This window comes from Lolium rigidum, unplaced genomic scaffold, assembly GCF_022539505.1.
Source record: "Lolium rigidum isolate FL_2022 unplaced genomic scaffold, APGP_CSIRO_Lrig_0.1 contig_39058_1, whole genome shotgun sequence".
NCBI classification, from domain to species: domain Eukaryota; kingdom Viridiplantae; phylum Streptophyta; class Magnoliopsida; order Poales; family Poaceae; genus Lolium; species Lolium rigidum.
The window spans coordinates 40,607-58,522 of record NW_025900439.1 but is presented as its reverse complement, the minus strand read 5'-3'; the positions used below and the strand labels follow the sequence as shown (position 1 = coordinate 58,522).

The 17,916-nt window shown below is 41.7% G+C and overlaps 1 protein-coding gene across 1 annotated transcript; it reads right to left on the bottom strand.

The window, feature by feature from the left end:
• Nucleotides 1-9,587: 9,587 nt before the first annotated feature.
• LOC124681304 (galactose mutarotase-like) lies at nt 9,588-12,480 on the bottom strand. Its single transcript, XM_047216236.1, has 5 exons — nt 12,181-12,480; nt 12,018-12,067; nt 10,776-10,899; nt 10,569-10,676; nt 9,588-10,423 (listed from the first exon to the last, which is right to left on the bottom strand). The coding sequence occupies exons 1-5, from the start codon at nt 12,353-12,355 to the stop codon at nt 9,801-9,803; spliced, it is 1,080 nt and encodes a 359-aa protein (XP_047072192.1). The 5' UTR covers nt 12,356-12,480; the 3' UTR covers nt 9,588-9,800.
• Nucleotides 12,481-17,916: the final 5,436 nt, after the last annotated feature.

Sequence of the window (17,916 nt, the reverse complement as noted above, 5' to 3'; positions counted from 1 at the left end):
TGTTCCATGCTAGTTTTATGACAATACTCATATGTTTTATATACATTTTACATCATTTTAATGCATTTTCCGGCACTAACCTATTAACAAGATGCCAGTTCTCGGAATTGGACGAAACAAAAGCCCACGGTCCTATTTTCCACGGAGCCTTCCAGAACACCGAAGGAGAGACGGAGAGGGGCCAAGGAGGCCCCACACCACCTGGCGGCGCGACCAAGAGGGAGGGCGCGCCGGCCTGTGGGGTGGGCCCCTCGGCCGCCTTCCGACTCTGCCCCTTCGCCTATTTATTCTCTCCGTTGCGAAAACCCTAGTACCGAGAGCCACGATACGAGAAAAGTTCCAGAGACGCCGCCGCCGCCAATCCCATCTCGGGGGATTCAGGAGATCGCCTCCGGCACCCTGCCGGAGAGGGGAATCATCACCGGAGGGCTCTACATCATCATGCCCGCCTCCGGATTGATGCGTGAGTAGTTCATCCTTGGACTATGGGTCCATAGCAGTAGCTAGATGGTTGTCTTCTCCTCTTGTGCTATCATGTTTAGATCTTGTGAGCTACCTAACATAATCAAGATCATCTATTTGCAATGCTACATGTTGTGTTTGTTGGGATCCGATGAATATGGAATACTATGTCAAGTTGATTATTGATCTATCATATATGTGTTGTTTATGATCTTGCATGCTCTCCGTTGCTAGTAGAGGCTCGGCCAAGTTGATACTTGTAACTCCAAGAGGGAGTATTTATGCTCGATAGTGGGTTCATGCCTCCATTGAATGCGGGACAATGACGGAAAGTTCTAAGGTTGTGGATGTGTTGTTGCCACTAGGGATAAAACATCAATGCTTTGTCTAAGGATATTTGTGTTGATTACATTACGCACGGTACTTAATGCAATTGTACTGTTGTTTGCAACTTAATACTTTGGAAGGGATGCGGATGCTAACCCGAAGGTGGACTTTTTAGGCATAGATGCATGCTTGGATAGCGGTCTATGTTCTTTGTCGTAATGCCCTAAGTAAATCTCATATTAGTCATCATGATATGTATGTGCATTGTTATGCCCTCTCTATTTGTCAATTGCCCAACTGTAATTTGTTCACCCAACATGCTATTTCTTATTGGAGAGACACCACTAGTGAACTGTGGACCCGGTCCATTCTTTTACATCTGAAATACAATCTACTGCAATCTCTGTTCTCTGTTGTTCTTTGCAAGCAAACATCATTCTCCACAACATACGTTTAATCATTTGTTTACAGCAAGCCGGTGAGATTGACAACCTCACTGTTAAGTTGGGGCAAAGTATTTTGATTGTGTTGTGCAGGTTCCACGTTGGCGCCGGAATCCCGGTGTTGCGCTGCACTACACTCCTCCACCAACAACCTTCATGTGGCCTTCATCTCCTACTGGTTCGATAACCTTGGTTTCTTACTGAGGGAAAACTTGCTGCTGTACGCATCACACCTTCCTCTTGGGGTTCCCAACGGACGTGTGCTTCACGCGTTATCAAGCCCTCCGGTGATGATTCCCCTCTCCGGCAGGGTGCCGGAGGAGATCTTCAGAGCCCCCCGAGATGGGGTTGACGGCGGCGGCGTCTCTGGAACTTTTCTCGTATTTTTGGCTCTCGGTACTAGGGTTTTCCGAGATGAAGGAATAAATAGGCGAAGGGGCAGCGTTGGGGGAGCCAGGGGGCTCCCTCCCCACAGGTCGGCGCGGGGAGCCCCACTGCCGCGCCGCCATATGGTGTGGGCCCCCTGCTGACCTTCCTCGACTCTTCTTCGGACTTACGGAACACTCCGTGGAAAATAGGGCCGTGGGCTTTTGTTTCGTCCAATTCCGAGAATATTTGTAAACTAACTTTTCTGAAATAAAAAATAGCAGAAAACAGGAACTGGCACTGTGGCATCTTGTTAATAGGTTAGTCCTAGAAAATGCATAAAAACATTATAAAGTGTGAATGAAACATGTAGGTGTTGTCATAAAACTAGCATGGAACATAAGAAATTATAGATACGTTGGAGACGTATCAAGCATCCCCAAGCTTAGTTCCTACTCGCCCTCGAGTAGGTAAACGATAAAAAGAATAATTTACGAAGTGACATGCTACCAACATAATCTTGATCAATACTATTGTAAAGCATATGAGATGAATGAAGTGACTCAAAGCAATGGTCTATAGTTTGCTAACAAAAAGATAATGACTAAACAAGCTGAATCATATAGCAAAAACTTTTCATGAATAGTACTTTCAAGACAAGCATCAAAAATTCTTGCATAAGAGTTAACTCATAAAGCAATAGATTCTTAATAAAAGGTTTTGAAGCAACACAAAGGAAGATTTAAGTTTCAGCAATTGCTTTCAACTTTCAACATGTATATCTCATGGATAATTGTCAACACAAAGTAATATGATGAGTGCAATAAGTAAGCATGTAAGAATCAATGCACACGAGTTGACACAAGTGTTTGCTTCTAAGATAGAAAGAAGTAGGTAAAGCTGACTCAACATAAAGTAAAAGAAAGGCCCTTCGCGAGAGGAAGCGAGGATTAAATCATGTGCTAGAGCTTTTCAAGTTTTGAAATCATAAAGAGAGCATAAAAGTAAAGTTTTGAGAGGTGTTTGTTGTTGTCAACGAATGGTAGTGGGCACTCTAACCCCCTTGTCAAACAGACTTTCAAAGAGCGGCTCCCATGAAGGACGTTATCTCTACCGGCAAGGTAGATCATCCCTCTTCTCTTTTGTTTACACATGTATTTTAGTTTTATTTATAGATGACACTCCTCCCAACCTTTTGCTTTCACAAGCCATGGCTAACCGAATCCTCGGGTGCCTTCCAACATTTCACATACCATGGAGGAGTGTCTATTGCAAAATTAAGTTGCTTACGATAAATCGGGGCAAACACATGTGAAGAGAATTATTAATGAAAGTTAATTAATTGGGGCTGGGCACCCCGTTGCCAGCTCTTTTTGCAAAATTATTGGATAAGCGGATGTGCCACTAGTCCATTGGTGAAAGACTGCCCAACAAGATTGAAAGATAAAATACCACATACTTCCTCATGAACTATAAAACATTGACACAAATAAGGAGTAATAAAGTTTTGAATTGTTTAAAGGTAGCACATGACGTATTTACTTGGAATGGCAGAAAAATACCACATAGTAGGTAGTTATAGTGGACACAAATGGCATAGGTTTTGGCTCAAGGGTTTGGATGCACGAGAAGCATTCCCTCTCAGTACAAGGCTTTGGCTAGCAAGGTTGTTTGAAGCAAACACAAGTATAAACCGGTACAGACAAAACTTACATAAGAACATATTGCAAGCATTATAAGACTCTACACTTGTCTTCCTTGTTGCTCAAACACTTTTACCGAGAAAATATCTAGACCTTAGAGAGACCAATCATGCAAACCAAATTTCAACAAACTCTACGGTAGTTCTCCACTAATAGGTTTAAACTACATGATGCAAGAGCTTAAACATGATCTACTTGAGAGCTCAAAACAATTGCCAAGTATCAAATTATTCAAGACAATATACCAACTACCACATGAAGCATTTTACGTTTCCAACCAAATAGCAATAAGTGCGGCGGCTTTCGGCTTTTGCCATGAACATTAAAAGTAAAACGAAGAACATCGGTGTTCAAATGAAAAAGCGGAGCGTGTCTCTCTCCCACACAAGCATGTTAGGATCCGATTTATTCAGAGAATGAAAATAACAAAACGAAAATAAAAGCACACGGACGCTCCAAGTAAAGCACATAAGATGTGACGGAATTAAAATATAGTTTCACTAGAGGTGACCTGATAAGTTGTTGATGAAGAAGGGGATGCCTTGGGCATCCCCAAGCTTAGACGCTTGAGTCTTCTCGAAATATGCAGGGATGAACCACGGGGGCATCCCCAAGCTTAGACTTTTCACTCTTCTTGATCATATTATATCATCCTCCTCTCTTGATCCTTGAAAACTTCCTTCACACCAAACTCAAAGCAATCTCATTAGAGGGTTAGTGCATAATCAAAAATTCTCATGTTCAGTAAGGACACAATCATTCCCAACACTTCTGGACATTACCCAAGGTTACTGAAATTTAATGGAGCAAAGAAACCCACTCAAACACAGTAAAAGAGGCAATGCGAAATAAAAGGCAGAATCTGTCAAAAACGAACAATCCGTAAAGACGAATTTTTTTCGAGGCACTTAACATGCTCGGATGGAAAAGCTCCGGTTGAATGAAAGTTGCGTACATATCGAGGATTACTCATGAATTGTTTCAAGATTTTTAGATTTTCTACAGAGAGAAAAACTCAAAACCGTGACGGCTAAAAATCTGTTTACTGCGCAGAAATCCAAATCTAGTATCAACTTTCTATCAAAGACTTTACTTGGCACAACAATGCAAGAAAATAAAGATACAAAGGTATTGCTACAGTAGTAACAAGCACCTTGACTCAAATATAAAACAAAAATTGCAGAAATAAAATAATGGGTTGTCTCCCATAAGCGCTTTTCTTTAACGCCTTTCGGCTAGGCGCGAGAAAGTGAAAATCAAGTAACATCAAGAGAAGAAGCATCAACATCATAATTTGTTCTAATAATAGAATCAAAATGCATCTTCATTCTCTTTCTAGGGAAGTGTTCCATACCTTTCTTAAGAGGGAATTGATATTTAATATTTCCTTCTTTCATATCAATAATAGCACCAACGGTTCGAAGGAAGGGTCTTCCCAAAACAATAGGACAAGATGCATTGCATTTAATATCCAAAACAACAAAATCAACGGGGACAAGGTTATTGTTAATCGTAATGTGAACATTGTCAATTCTTCCAAAGATTTCTTTATAGAATTATCAACAAGATTAACATCCAAATAACAATATTCCAAAGGTGGCAAGTCAAGCATATCATAAAATTTCTTAGGCATAATAGAAATACTTGCACCAAGATCACATAAAGAATTATAATCAAAATCATTGACTTTCATTTTAATGATGGGATCCCAACCATCTTCCAACTTCCTAGGGATAGAAGCTTCAAGTTTTAATTCCTCTTCCCTAGCTTTAATGAGAGCATTTGTAATATGTTTTGTAAAGGCCAAGTTTATAGCACTAGCATTAGGACTTCTAGCAAGTTTTTGCAAGAACTTAATAACTTCAGAAATATGAAAATTATCAAAATCAAAACCATTATGATCTAAAGCAATGGGACCATTGTCCCCAACACTTTGAAAAATTTCAGCACTTTTATCACAAACAGTTTCAGCAGTTTCAGACAATTTTGCACGCTTTATAGTAGAAGTAGAAACATTGCCAACACCAATTATTTTACCATTGATAGTAGGAGGTTTAGTAACATGTGAAGCATCAACATTACTAGTGGTGGTAATAGTCCAAACTCTAGCTATATTATTCTCTTTAGCAAGTTTTTCTTCTCTTTCCCACCTAGCATGCAATTCAGCCATCATTCTAATATTGTCATTAATTCGAACTTGGATAGCATTTGCTGTAGCAAATGACTTAATATCTTTAACTTTATTAGGCATAACTTTCAATTTTAAAAGATCAACATCAACAACAAGACTATCAACCTTAGAAGCAAGAACATCAATTTTGCCAAACTTTTCCTCAACATATTTGTTAAAAGCAGTTTGTGTACTAATAAATTCTTTAAGCATGACTTCAAGATCAGAGGGTACACTCATACTATTGTTGTAAGAATTACCATAATAATTACCATAAAAATTACCACTGTTAGAAGGATATGGCCTATAGTTGTTACCAAAATTATTCCTATAAGCATTGTTGTTGAAATTATTATTTTTAATGAAGTTCACATCAACATGCTCTTCTTGACCAACCAATGAAGCTAAAGGAACATTATTAGGATCAACATGAGATTTACCATTAACAAGCATAGACATAATAACATCAATCTTATCACTCAAGGAAGAGGTTTCTTCAACAGAATTTACCTTCTTACCTTGAGGAGTCCTTTCAGTGTGCCATTCAGAGTAGTTGATCATCATATCATCAAGAAGCTTTGTTGCAGCACCCAAAGTGATGGACATAAAAGTACCTCCAGCAGTTGAATCCAATAGGTTCCTTGAAGAAAAATTTAATCCTGCATAAAAGGTTTGGATGATCATCCAAGTAGTTAGTCCATGGGTGGGGCAATTCTTTACCAAAGATTTCATTCTCTCCCATGCTTGGGCAACATGTTCATTATCCAATTGCTTAAAGTTCATAATGCTACTTCTCAAAGATATAATTTTAGCGGGAGGATAATATTTTCCAATGAAAGCATCTTTACATTTAGTCCATGAACTAATACTATTTTTAGGCAAAGATAGCAACCAATCTTTAGCTCTTCCTCTCAAGGAGAAAGGAAACAATTTCAGTTTTATAATATCCCCATCTATATCCTTATACTTTTGCATTTCACAAAGTTCAACAAAATTATTAAGATGGGCAGCGACATCATCGGTACTAACACACCGAGAAAATTGCTCTCTCATAACAAGATTTAGTAAAGCAGGTTTAATTTCATAAAATTCTGCTTGTAGAAGCGAGTGGAGCAATAGGAGTGCATATGAAATCATTATTATTTGTGCTAGTGAAGTCACACAACTTAGTGTTCTCAGGAGTACTCATTTTAGCAATAATAAAAATAAATAAAGCAAAACCGAATTAAATAAAGTAAAACAAGTAACTACTTTTTTTGTGTTTTTATATAAAGAAAGCAAACAAGACAGAAAATAAAATAAAGCAAGACAATAAACAAAGTAAAGAGATTGGGTGTGAGAGACTCCCCTTGCAGCGTGTCTTGATCTCCCCGAGCAACGGCGCCGAGAAAAGTAGCTGCTTGTGACGGTAAAGCACACGTCCGTTGGGAACCCCAAGAGGAAGGTATGATGAGTACAGACGGCGAATTTTCCCTCGATGAAAACCAAGGTTATCGAACCGGTAGGAGATGAAGATCACGTGAAGGTTGTTGGTGAAGGAGTGTGTGAGCGCAATACCGGATCCGGTGCCAACGTGGAACCTGCACAACACAATCAAAATACTTTGCCCCAACTTAGCGGTGAGGTTGTCAATCTCACCGGCTTGCTTGAAAACAAAGGATTAAACGTATGGTGTGGAAAATGATGTTTGCTTGCGAGAAAACAAAAAAGAACAATGATTGCGGTAGGTTGTATTTCAGATGTAAAAGAATGGACCGGGGTCCACAGTTCACTAGTGGTGTCTCTCCAATAAGATAAATAACATGTTGGGTAAACAAATTACGGTTGGGAAATTGACAAATAGAGAGGGCATAACAATGCACATACATATCATGATGACTACTATGAGATTTACTTAGGGCATTACGACAAAGAACATAGACCGCCATCCGGCATGCATCTATGCCTAAAAAGTCCACCTTCGGGTTAGCATCCGCACCCCTTCCGAGTATTAAGTTGCAAACAACGAGATAATTGCATTAAGTATTGTGCGTAATGTAAACAATACAAATATCCTTAGACAAAGCATTGATGTTTTATCCCTAGTGGCAACAACACATCCACAACCTTAGAACTTCTATGTCACTTGTCCCAGATTCAATGGAGGCATGAACCCACTATCTAGCATAAATACCCCTTCTTGGAGTTACAAGTATCAACTTGGCCAGAGCCTCTACTAGAAACGGAGAGCATGCAAGATCATAAACAACATATATGATAGATCAATAATCAACTTGACATAGTATTCCATATTCATCGGATCCCAACAAACACAACATGTAGCATTACAAATAGATGATCTTGATCATGATAGGCAGCTCACAAGATCTAAACATGATGGCATAATAGGAGAAGACAACCATCTAGCTACTGCTATGGACCCATAGTCGAAGGATGAACTACTCACGCATCAGTCCGGAGGCGGGCATGGTGATGTAGAGCCCTGTGGTGATGATTCCCCTCTCCGGCAGAGTGCCGGAGGAGATCTTCAGAACCCCCGAGATGGGGTTGACGGCGGCGGCGTCTCTGGAACTTTTCTTGTATTTTTGGCTCTCGGTACTAGGGTTTTCCGAGACGAAGGAATAAATAGGCGAAGGGGCAGCGTCGGGGGAGCCAGGGGCTCCCTCCCCACAGGTCGGTGCGGGGGGCCCCACTGCCGCGCCGCCATATGATGTGGGCCCCCTGCTGACCTTCCTCGACTCTTCTTCGGACTTCTGGAACACTCCGTGGAAAATAGGGCCATGGGCTTTTGTTTCGTCCAATTCCGAGAATATTTGTAAACTAACTTTTCGAAATCAAAAACAACGAGAAAACGAGGACGGCACTGTGGCATCTTGTTAATAGGTTAGTCCCACAAAATGCATAAAAACATTATAAAGTGTGAATGAAACATGTAGGTATTGTCATAAAACTAGCATGGAACATAAGAAATTATAGATACGTTGGAGACGTATCAATCAGCAATCCCTAAACTGCCAAGACAGAGGCACCAAGAAATGCTCCATGTTCATCCCGACAAATTTCCGCAATGACACCTTTGTTCCCATGCTTGGATACCGTAGCAACGACATTTATCTTTACTGCATTGATTGAATGCGCGATCGAGGTACAGCCAACTCTTGGCAATTGCATTCGAGGTTTCCTGATTGTTTGAATAAGGTTCAGTTTGGCTAGATTATTTATGATAAAAGCATAGGGGCTCTAATTTTTTTTTCGTGTATTGCTTTCCTTCTAACACCCCAAATTGAGCGTGGTAATTACCTTGGTGAATTTTTCATGCAACAAGGTGTCAATCAGGAAGAACACATCTTGGCATGGTACAATCCACTAACGAGTGTCTCCAATCATCATCTGAGCTTCGCAGAATGGACATCTAGGAGTTGGCCTTGTGTGGCCCAACACGTGAGTCGGCCGCGGGAGCTGGCCTGCCGCTGGACCCGAAGGGAGCCTCCTTTGCCGGATGCTCCTTGCTGGGCTCGACCAGCTGTGTATGGGGCTCGACGTGGGAGAAAACGGATGCTCCGCCCGCATCACTCTCCTCTTGGGCCAGCCCAGGTAATTGTCCTCTCCAGTTTTTTTCTTCTAGTTTTTTAGTTGTGTTCTATGAAAAAATATCAGATTTGGAAAACTTCAGAATTTTTGTTCAAAATTAGAAAATGATAATTCGAAAAATGTTCAAATTTTAAAAATGCTTAAATTGAAAAATGTTCAAACTTAAAAATTGTTCAACCTTGAAAAATGTTCAAAGTTTGAAAAAGATAAAATACTGAAATCTAAAAAATATTTCAAATTTTGTAATCTGAAAAAAATAACTTGAAAAAATAAAATAAAACCTGCAGAACCGAAAGAAAACGAAAAAAAAACAGCAGAAAACCGAAACCGGCTGAAAACAGAAAAAACGCCAGCCCCCGGTTATGGGCCTTGCCCATTAGAAATTTGCCACAGGCGGCCCTGGTCATCGGAGCCGCTTTACGCGGAGAATAGGAATTGCTGCTGCGTCTTCAGTATGAGCGAACCGTTTGCATACATCGCGCCGGAGTCCAGTAGTTACATTGGGGGTATTCGCAACAAAAAAAGTAGTTACATTTGGGCCAACTTATATTCCAAAGAAGGCATATCCAGCCAAAGGCCTAACCGAACCTAATGCACAATGATCCGATTTTATTTGTCAAGCGCCATGAGCGCGCTCAGTCTCTAGAACCGCAGCACCTCCAAACCCAGATCGTACAACCAATGATCGTATTGTTAATACCGTACTGGAGCCAGAGCCAGTAGTTAGCCACTTGGCCGCTAGAAGGAGAACTTGTAGACCATGTCGTGCTTGTACACCTGGCCGGGTCTCACCGTGATCGACGGGAATTCAGGGTGGTTCACGGCGTCGGGGTAGGCCTGCGTCTCCAGACAAAACCCGGCGTACTGGTTGTACACGTTGCCGTCCTTCCCCTTGGTGTTGTTCAGGAAGTTGCCGGTGTAGAGCTGCATTGCCGGCTGGTTGGCCGAAAGCTCCAACCCGCGGCCGGACTTGCCGTCCCTCACCGACGCCACCTTCCGCATGCCTTCCCCGTCGATCACGAAGTTGATGTCGTACCCGAAGACATTGCCGCCCTTGACCTTACGGATGCGTGCTCCGATGGGCGTCGGCGTCAGGAAGTCGTAGTTGGTGCCGGCGACCGGGTCCACGCGGCCGGACGACGGGAGGAGCTCCTCGTCCATCGGGGTGTACCGGGACGCCGAAAGCTGGAGGGTGTGGCCCAGGATGTCGCCGCTGCCCTGTCCGCCCAGGTTCCAGTACACGTGCTGCAGGAAGTTCACCGGCGTCGCCTTGTTCAGCGCCGTAGCGTTGGTGCGAATGCTCAGCACGTAGGGGCTCGAAAGCTCGTACGTCGCGTACACGTCCAAGTCTCCAGGGAATCCTGATTATTGCAAGCATGATTGGTCACATGAATTGCATGATGATAAGAGTTTGGAACTTTGGATCGCGCGTATCATTAGAATGTGATATATTTTCGTAATCCCTAGAACTAAACCACGACAAGAATTATGGAGCTGAGGAAGTACCCTGCTCTCCGTCGAAGCTGCGGTAGTAGAGCGTGATGTATGGGGAGTCACCGCCTCCAACGTACTCCTTCACCGTCCATATAACCTTGCTAAACCCCCTGTGACCACCTGCAGAATGTACAGTGCCAATTTAAGTACAGTTAATTCGATGTCACTCCCACGTATGGTCCTCCCGTCAGAAAAGTTCTCTGAAGCAAATGCTTGTACCGTGAATTGCGTTCTTGCCGTCGTTGAGGTAAGTATGGTATACTTTGCCGTCGAGGACGAACCGGCCCCTGGCCATTCTCTGGGCCACGCGCCCCGTCAGCGGGCCGAAGTAAGAAGTATCGTTCTGATTTGTATAGGAAAGAGCCAGCAAACATTCAGAGAAAGAGAAAAGAAATTGGAAACATGTGTCTCGGGACAGTAATATCTCCAATGTGATAAGCCCAATAATTTGACGAATCTTCGCTTCACTGAAGAAAGTTTCCCCGTGTGCCTCGTGTGCTGCCTATGTTTTGCCTGGCGTTTCAGAGTTTCATGACAAGTTGAGTAGGGCCAACTAACCAAGTATGCTAAAACTAGGACTACCACCAAATCGTGATGGCGATTGGGGAGTTGTCATTGTCTACCAGCTCAAAGCTTGACTGCTTGTAGATAGGCTTTTTCTGAAAATTTGGTTTGGCTGGTGGAAGATTTGGATCGTTCCATCTTATCGCCGGGATACTATTCTGACCATGCCACAGTTGGACTAATGCAGCTTACAGAAAGACACTACTCCCTGCTAGAAAAAAAAAACAGAACGTTTATGTAAATGACCCTACTGATACTAAGTAACAAAAGCCATCCCTTACGAAGTTTTCTCAGAGAAAGTTGTATCACATGGTGGGTAACATGGGATAATTAACATAACATGTCTGCAGGTGCAGCCGTAAGCTTAATCTATTCGTGGGAACGTGGATGTACAGTATGATTTGCGCAAGATCCGATCCGTGTGCTCTCTATTGCTATGCCACAACTAATGGTGCTTGAGATTATTTTTACACCATTCACTGCTTCAGATATTTGGAATGGAGATTCAGGAACGGAAAATTTCATAATATCAACGGAGATGTTTGAGTACTTTGGTACATTGAAAATAAAAACTGAAAGAAAAAAGACAGCTGGTGAGTCGTTGAATCGTTGAGTGGTTGAGAAGTCGCGTAGTACTACCAAATTATTCGAGAGATGGAGTTCAATGATATCTTCGTCTTTCTCATGGAAATTTATACCAAAGTATAACAGGGTGATAGCGGCAAAGGAAGGTACGGAGTGATTGCAGAATGAAACGATAAACAGTTCAACATAAGCCATGAACCGAGAACAAAAGAACCAAAACTAACGCTGGCGCAATGTTCCAAGAACAATATACATACATTCCGTTGAATTAATAGAAGAAAGATTATACTGAGAGGTGTTCAGTGATCTTACAACATATTCACCGAGGGTGTCAAAACCAAGCACAACATCAGCCAAATTCCCTGCAAAATAACAGTGCAAATCAAGCCTCGCGCACCCCACAAAACCAAAACCACTGCCTATGAGGGTAACCATGACTTTTTTGATGCCTAAGCAAGGAGATCATCTTGGCTACCTTTGGAATCGGGAGTGACGATCGACATGATAGTGGCGCCCCAGTTGCTGATCTTCACGCAGAAATCCCCTTTCTTGAGCTCGTACACGCCGACCATCTTCCTCGCATCGGCACCGCCGGCCAGCGCAAAGGCCGTGAGGCACAAGAGCGCGAGAAACACCGGAGCTCTCGCCATTGTCGGGGCAGCACTGCTAGGTTAGCACGCTGGAAGAAGACGTCTGCTCTGAAGATGCAGGCACTGAATGATGGTGTATACAGTTATCGACTATAGTAATATAGACGGACAGCGGCGAGGCGATCTCGATTGGTGGACCCTTTCTAGAGATCACAATATTTTTCTTTTCTTTTTTTTTTTGCAGGGAGAACACCATATTTTTCAGACAACTAGACATCACCATTTGACAGATCAGGCAAAAAATCAAAAAAGATCTGCTGCTAGCTGGTCTAAAGTAAACGAAGTCAAAAAGCTTCGGCCGGCACGCGTTTGCGTTCGTTCGCACGTGTGGCCTCTTTTCTGGACCAGGCCCAAACCCAGAGCAGCGAATGCACGGTCCCAGGGCCGGCATATTTGGAAGCAGCTATGTCATCTGAATCTGAAAGTTGGAACACACGATGGGCATTCTTTTTCCCCGAATGAACCCGTATTACTTAAAAATATAAGGAATTACAATCTGTTTGGCATGTATGAGGCAAGTCATACCGCCGTACGAGCATTAGTGTCATAAGAGCCATGCATCTAATGCAGCACTTGAGCCGAGATTAGCTAGGCCGTGGCCGAGCGGAACCCTCCAACAACCCAACCCAATGGCAAGCGGCGAAGAAGACACGGAGGACTGAGACGATGACGGAGGTGGAGTGGACACGGAGAATCAGGACGATCAGACCACCATCCGCAACTCCTTCTAGACCGCACGACATCACGTTCTAGGGGCCTCCGACGAGGCCATCGATAAGAGCATCGTCCAGGTGTCCCACCAAATGGAGGCCATGGTGGCCGCCAGTTCATGGCGGAAGAGCGGTGAGCCTGCGCAGTTCATCGGGCGGCAAAAGCCGGCTCTCGTTAACAGATTGGCCTCCAAACCGTTCTGGAGGCAGAAGAGGCAACAACCGCCGCCATCGTGTTGCCTTTTGTAAGGGTACATTGTCCTTATGTATGATTTGGTAATTAATAACAATCGAACTAATATTTTTATTGAGTTTATATAAAGGAATATTCCATAAGTATTTCTTGTAGTTCATGTGTTGAATTCAAGCGTGGATGCCATGAAGATAACGATATACCTTGAGTATTGGCATTAAGATCATCGATTGAATAGAAAAATATTATATGATCAAGGTCTTGGAGAGTTTGATTTTAAGAGAAGAATTCAAGATATTGTTCTAAGATGATGTCATCATAGTCTCACGAGTTAAGCTATGGTTGACCAAGATTTAGAGCATGAAATCAAATGAAGAGTTCTTTATGTACCTCATGATAATATGATAGAGCATGAGGAGATACAAGGTTAACCAAGACTAAGACTGCAGATATAATTCAAGTTGGTAACAATTGAATCATAAAGATTGTATCACTTTGAATCATGTGATCTTGTGGTAGGGTAAGATTTGTCATTTATGCTTTGTGTACTAATCTGTCATATATGTGTGTTTGTGTTGTCAATGTGGGTTAGAGCATCTCCAGTCGCTTCCCAAATGGTGCTTGGAAAAAGTACATGTTATTGTGGGGAGTAAATAGAGTAGTAACATGCACATGTTACTACTCTACGTTACAACATTCATAGTGGTTAGTAACATCGAAGTAGTATCTTAGATATATGAATTAATTAGCTTGTAGACACATTGTATCTTGGGAAGTGTGATGTTATAGTAACTAGCTAAGTTACTCAATCCTTTTCTCTCATCATTAACTTACTATCACATAAGCAAATTTGCTGAGTTGGACACTTAGTTACTAGTGAAGTCACTTGCACTATGAGTAGAAGTAACATAGAGTAGTAACATGCACATATTACTACATTTATAGTGGTTAGTAACATCAAGATAGTATCATAAATGTAGGATAACGTTGCATAGAAAACAAAAATTTTCCTACCGCGAACACGCAATCCAAGCCAAGATGCAATCTAGAAGACGGTAGCAACGAGGGGATATCGAGTCTCACCCTTGAAGAGATTCCAAAGCCTACAAGATGAGGCTCTTGTTGCTGCGGTAGACGTTCACTTGCCGCTTGCAAAAGCGCGTAGAAGATCTTGATCACGATCGCTTCCGGCGCCACGAACGGGCAGCACCTCCGTACTCGGTCACACGTTCGGTTGTTGATGAAGACGACGTCCACCTCCCCGTTCCAGCGGGCAGCGGAAGTAGTAGCTCCTCTTGAATCCGACAGCACGACGGCGTGGTGTCGGTGGTGGTGGAGAAATCCGGCGGAGCTTCGCTTAAGCGTGCGGGATGTGGTGGAGGAGAGAGACCGCTAGGGTTTGGGGAGAGAGGGGGTTGGGCGCCGGCCCTCTAAGGGGTGCGGCCAAGGCTGAGGCTTGAAGTGGTCAGCCCCCTCTCCTATGCCCCTCATTATATAGGTGGAAGCACCAAGAGTTCTAGTCCAAGTCTTCGAATAAGACCCCAACACTAAAACCTCCCATATGTGGGAAACCTACTCAAGGAGGAGTCCTACCCAAGGTGGGACTCCCACCTTTCCTTGAGATGGGTTGGCCGTCCACCCTAGGGGAGTCCACCTTGGACTCCTTCCCTTTAGGGTTGGCTGGTCATGCAAGGTGGAGTCCCTCCGGACTCTACTTTCCATGGTGATTTCTTCCGGACTTTTCTAGAACCTTCTAGAACCTGCCATAAATGCACCGGATCATTTCCAAACTTGGAATATGACTTCCTATATATGAATCTTATTCTCCGGACCATTCCGAACTCCTCGTGATGTCCGGGATCTCATCCGGGACTCCGAACAAATATTCGAACTCCATTCCATATTCAAGTTCTACCATTTCAACATCCAACTTTAAGTGTGTCACCCTACGGTTCGTGAACTATGCGGACATGGTTGAGTACTCACTCCGACCAATAACCAATAGCGGGATCCGGAGATCCATAATGGCTCCCACATATTCAACGATGACTTTAGTGATCGAATGAACCATTCACATACGATACCAATTCCCTTTGTCACGCGATATTTTACTTGTCCGAGGTTTGATCTTCGGTATCACTCTATACCTTGTTCAACCTCGTCTCCTGACAAGTACTCTTTAGTCGTACCGTGGTATGTGGTCTCTTATGAACTTATTCATATGCTTGCAAGACATTAGACGACATTCCACCGAGAGGGCCCAGAGTATATCTATCCGTCATCGGGATGGACAAATCCCACTGTTGATCCATATGCCTCAACTCATACTTTCCGGATACTTAATCCCACCTTTATAACCACCCATTTACGCTGTGGCGTTTGATGTAATCAAAGTACCTTTCCGGTATAAGTGATTTACATGATCTCATGGTTATAAGGACTAGGTAACTATGTATCGAAAGCTTATAGCAAATAACTTAATGACGAGATCTTATGCTACGCTTAATTGGGTGTGTCCATTACATCATTCATACAATGATATAACCTTGTTATTAATAACATCCAATGTTCATGATTATGAAACTAATCATCCATTAATCAACAAGCTAGTTAAGAGGTATACTAGGGACTCTTTGTTTGTCTACATATCACACATGTACTAATGTTTCGGTTAATACAATTATAGCATGATATATAAACATTTATCATAAACATAAAGATATAAATAATAACCACTTTATTATTGCCTCTAGGGCATATCTCCTTCGAGTCTCCCACTTGCACTAGAGTCAATAATCTAGTTTACATTTGTAAAGATATAACACCTTGGCCTTATGGTGCTTTATCATGTATTGCTCACGGGAGAGGTTTTTAGTCAACGGATCTGACACGCTCAGAAACGTATGTATTTTGTAATTCATTTGCGTCTCAACGCATCACTCATTTCCAAATGAGTCGGCATTAAATATGTTTTGGTCTTTTGGTGGACCCTTAATTCCGCGGTCTGAAATATGTCACTAATATTGTCACACACAATATAGCTTCAAAGTTCGACTCGTCGGAAATACACCAAGTTCTCAAAGAACCTCTTGATTTAACATCCTTTGTCATTGTCAAAACAATGACATACTCTGCCTTCTTTTGTAGAATCCGTCACAATATTTAGAACTCTTCTAAATCTAGCATAGACAACTTCTAGATCATTGTGCTACCTTTTAAACAACACTTAATCTAATTTGAGATTGAAATTATATTTTATATGTGACAAAACCAATATCGGTGTAACACCTTACAGCGATTTGTTTGTCATTTCTTCATACAAAAATATATATATATATCCTTAGTTCTTCTAAAGTACTCAAAGATATTCTTACTATCGTCCAATGATCATCATATGAATCATTCTGGTATATGCTCATAACACTTTATAGCACATGATATCTGATTGTGTACATATTATTCGTGATCTATAATCACTCATGTGTTTTTACTCATTGAGTGTCAGATACACTCAAGTCTTGTTAAACCTTCACATGACAAGAACATTTTCTAAATATTTCTATATTGAACTACTTCAATATCCATCATATGTACTTTGACTTAAACTTATTTATGTGTTTCAATCTATCTTCATAGATCTTGACACTAAATTTGTTTCAGTCCATATCCTTTCATTGAAGTTAATTCTCAATGAAACCTTTTTAATCAAGTATATAATTACATCATTTATAACCAACTATATGTCACCTACATAAAGTATTATAAATGTGTCTTAGCGCTCCCACTTAATTTCTTGCAAATGCAAGCCTCTTCATCGTCTCTGATGAAATCAAAAACTCTTTGACTATTTCATCTGGTGAAGATTCCAACTCCGTGATACTTACTTCATCCAATTGAATCTTGTATACCTATCTAGTATTCCACGGACCAGCAAAACTTTTGGTTGTATTTTGTATACATACTTCTGTTAAGTAGTGTATTTTGCCATCCTACTAGCATATCTCATAAAAGAAATATGTAGTGATTACTAGAATAATCCACATAGACTATAAGCATTGCTACGGAAGATCTAATCTTATCGTATTCAACTCTTTGAACTTTGTCGTAAACAATTTTTCGATAAGTCAAGCTTTCTTCAAGGATATTTCATCCAAGTCTATCAATTTCATAGATCCATTTACTTTCATAAAGTATTCATCTATCTTGGATTTCATGGCGCATGGCCATTTTAACGGAGTCGGGGCCCATCATAACTTCTTTGTTTTGTAGTTGGTTTATCATTGTTCAAAATCAATCCTTTGTCCACAAATCATTTATTTGATCACAAAGTAAACCATACCTACAAGGTTCAATATGTACTTCGATCTCCATGGCTAAAACACTTTGTAGTCATGAGAGCCATGATCGTCGTGGCCGCTTCCGAAACCAATTCCGATGCTTGCGCTACTACGATCATTATGCTCAGGTTCATAAACCTTATCAAATTATATTGTCCTCCCACTCAAATACTTCACTCGAAACAATTTCTCGGAAATAAGAAACATTGACAAACACTTTTGTCTTTGTCTCGTGGGAAGAATTCCCAATTAAATCTCTAGGATAACCAACAAAGACATTCATCCGATTTTGGTTGACTATTAGGGTTTATACCCATGCCA

Bases quoted from the DNA above. Each gene is read 5' to 3' on its own strand.
- LOC124681304 (XM_047216236.1), bottom strand. From the start codon at position 12,355: ATGGCGAGAGCTCCGGTGTTTCTCGCGCTCTTGTGCCTCACGGCCTTT. The intron at 10,677-10,775 runs GTACAAGCATTT...TACATTCTGCAG, and splicing joins CGGCAAGAACGCAATTCACG to GTGGTCACAGGGGGTTTAGC. The intron at 10,424-10,568 runs GTACTTCCTCAG...TGCAATAATCAG, and splicing joins CAGCTTCGACGGAGAGCAGG to GATTCCCTGGAGACTTGGAC.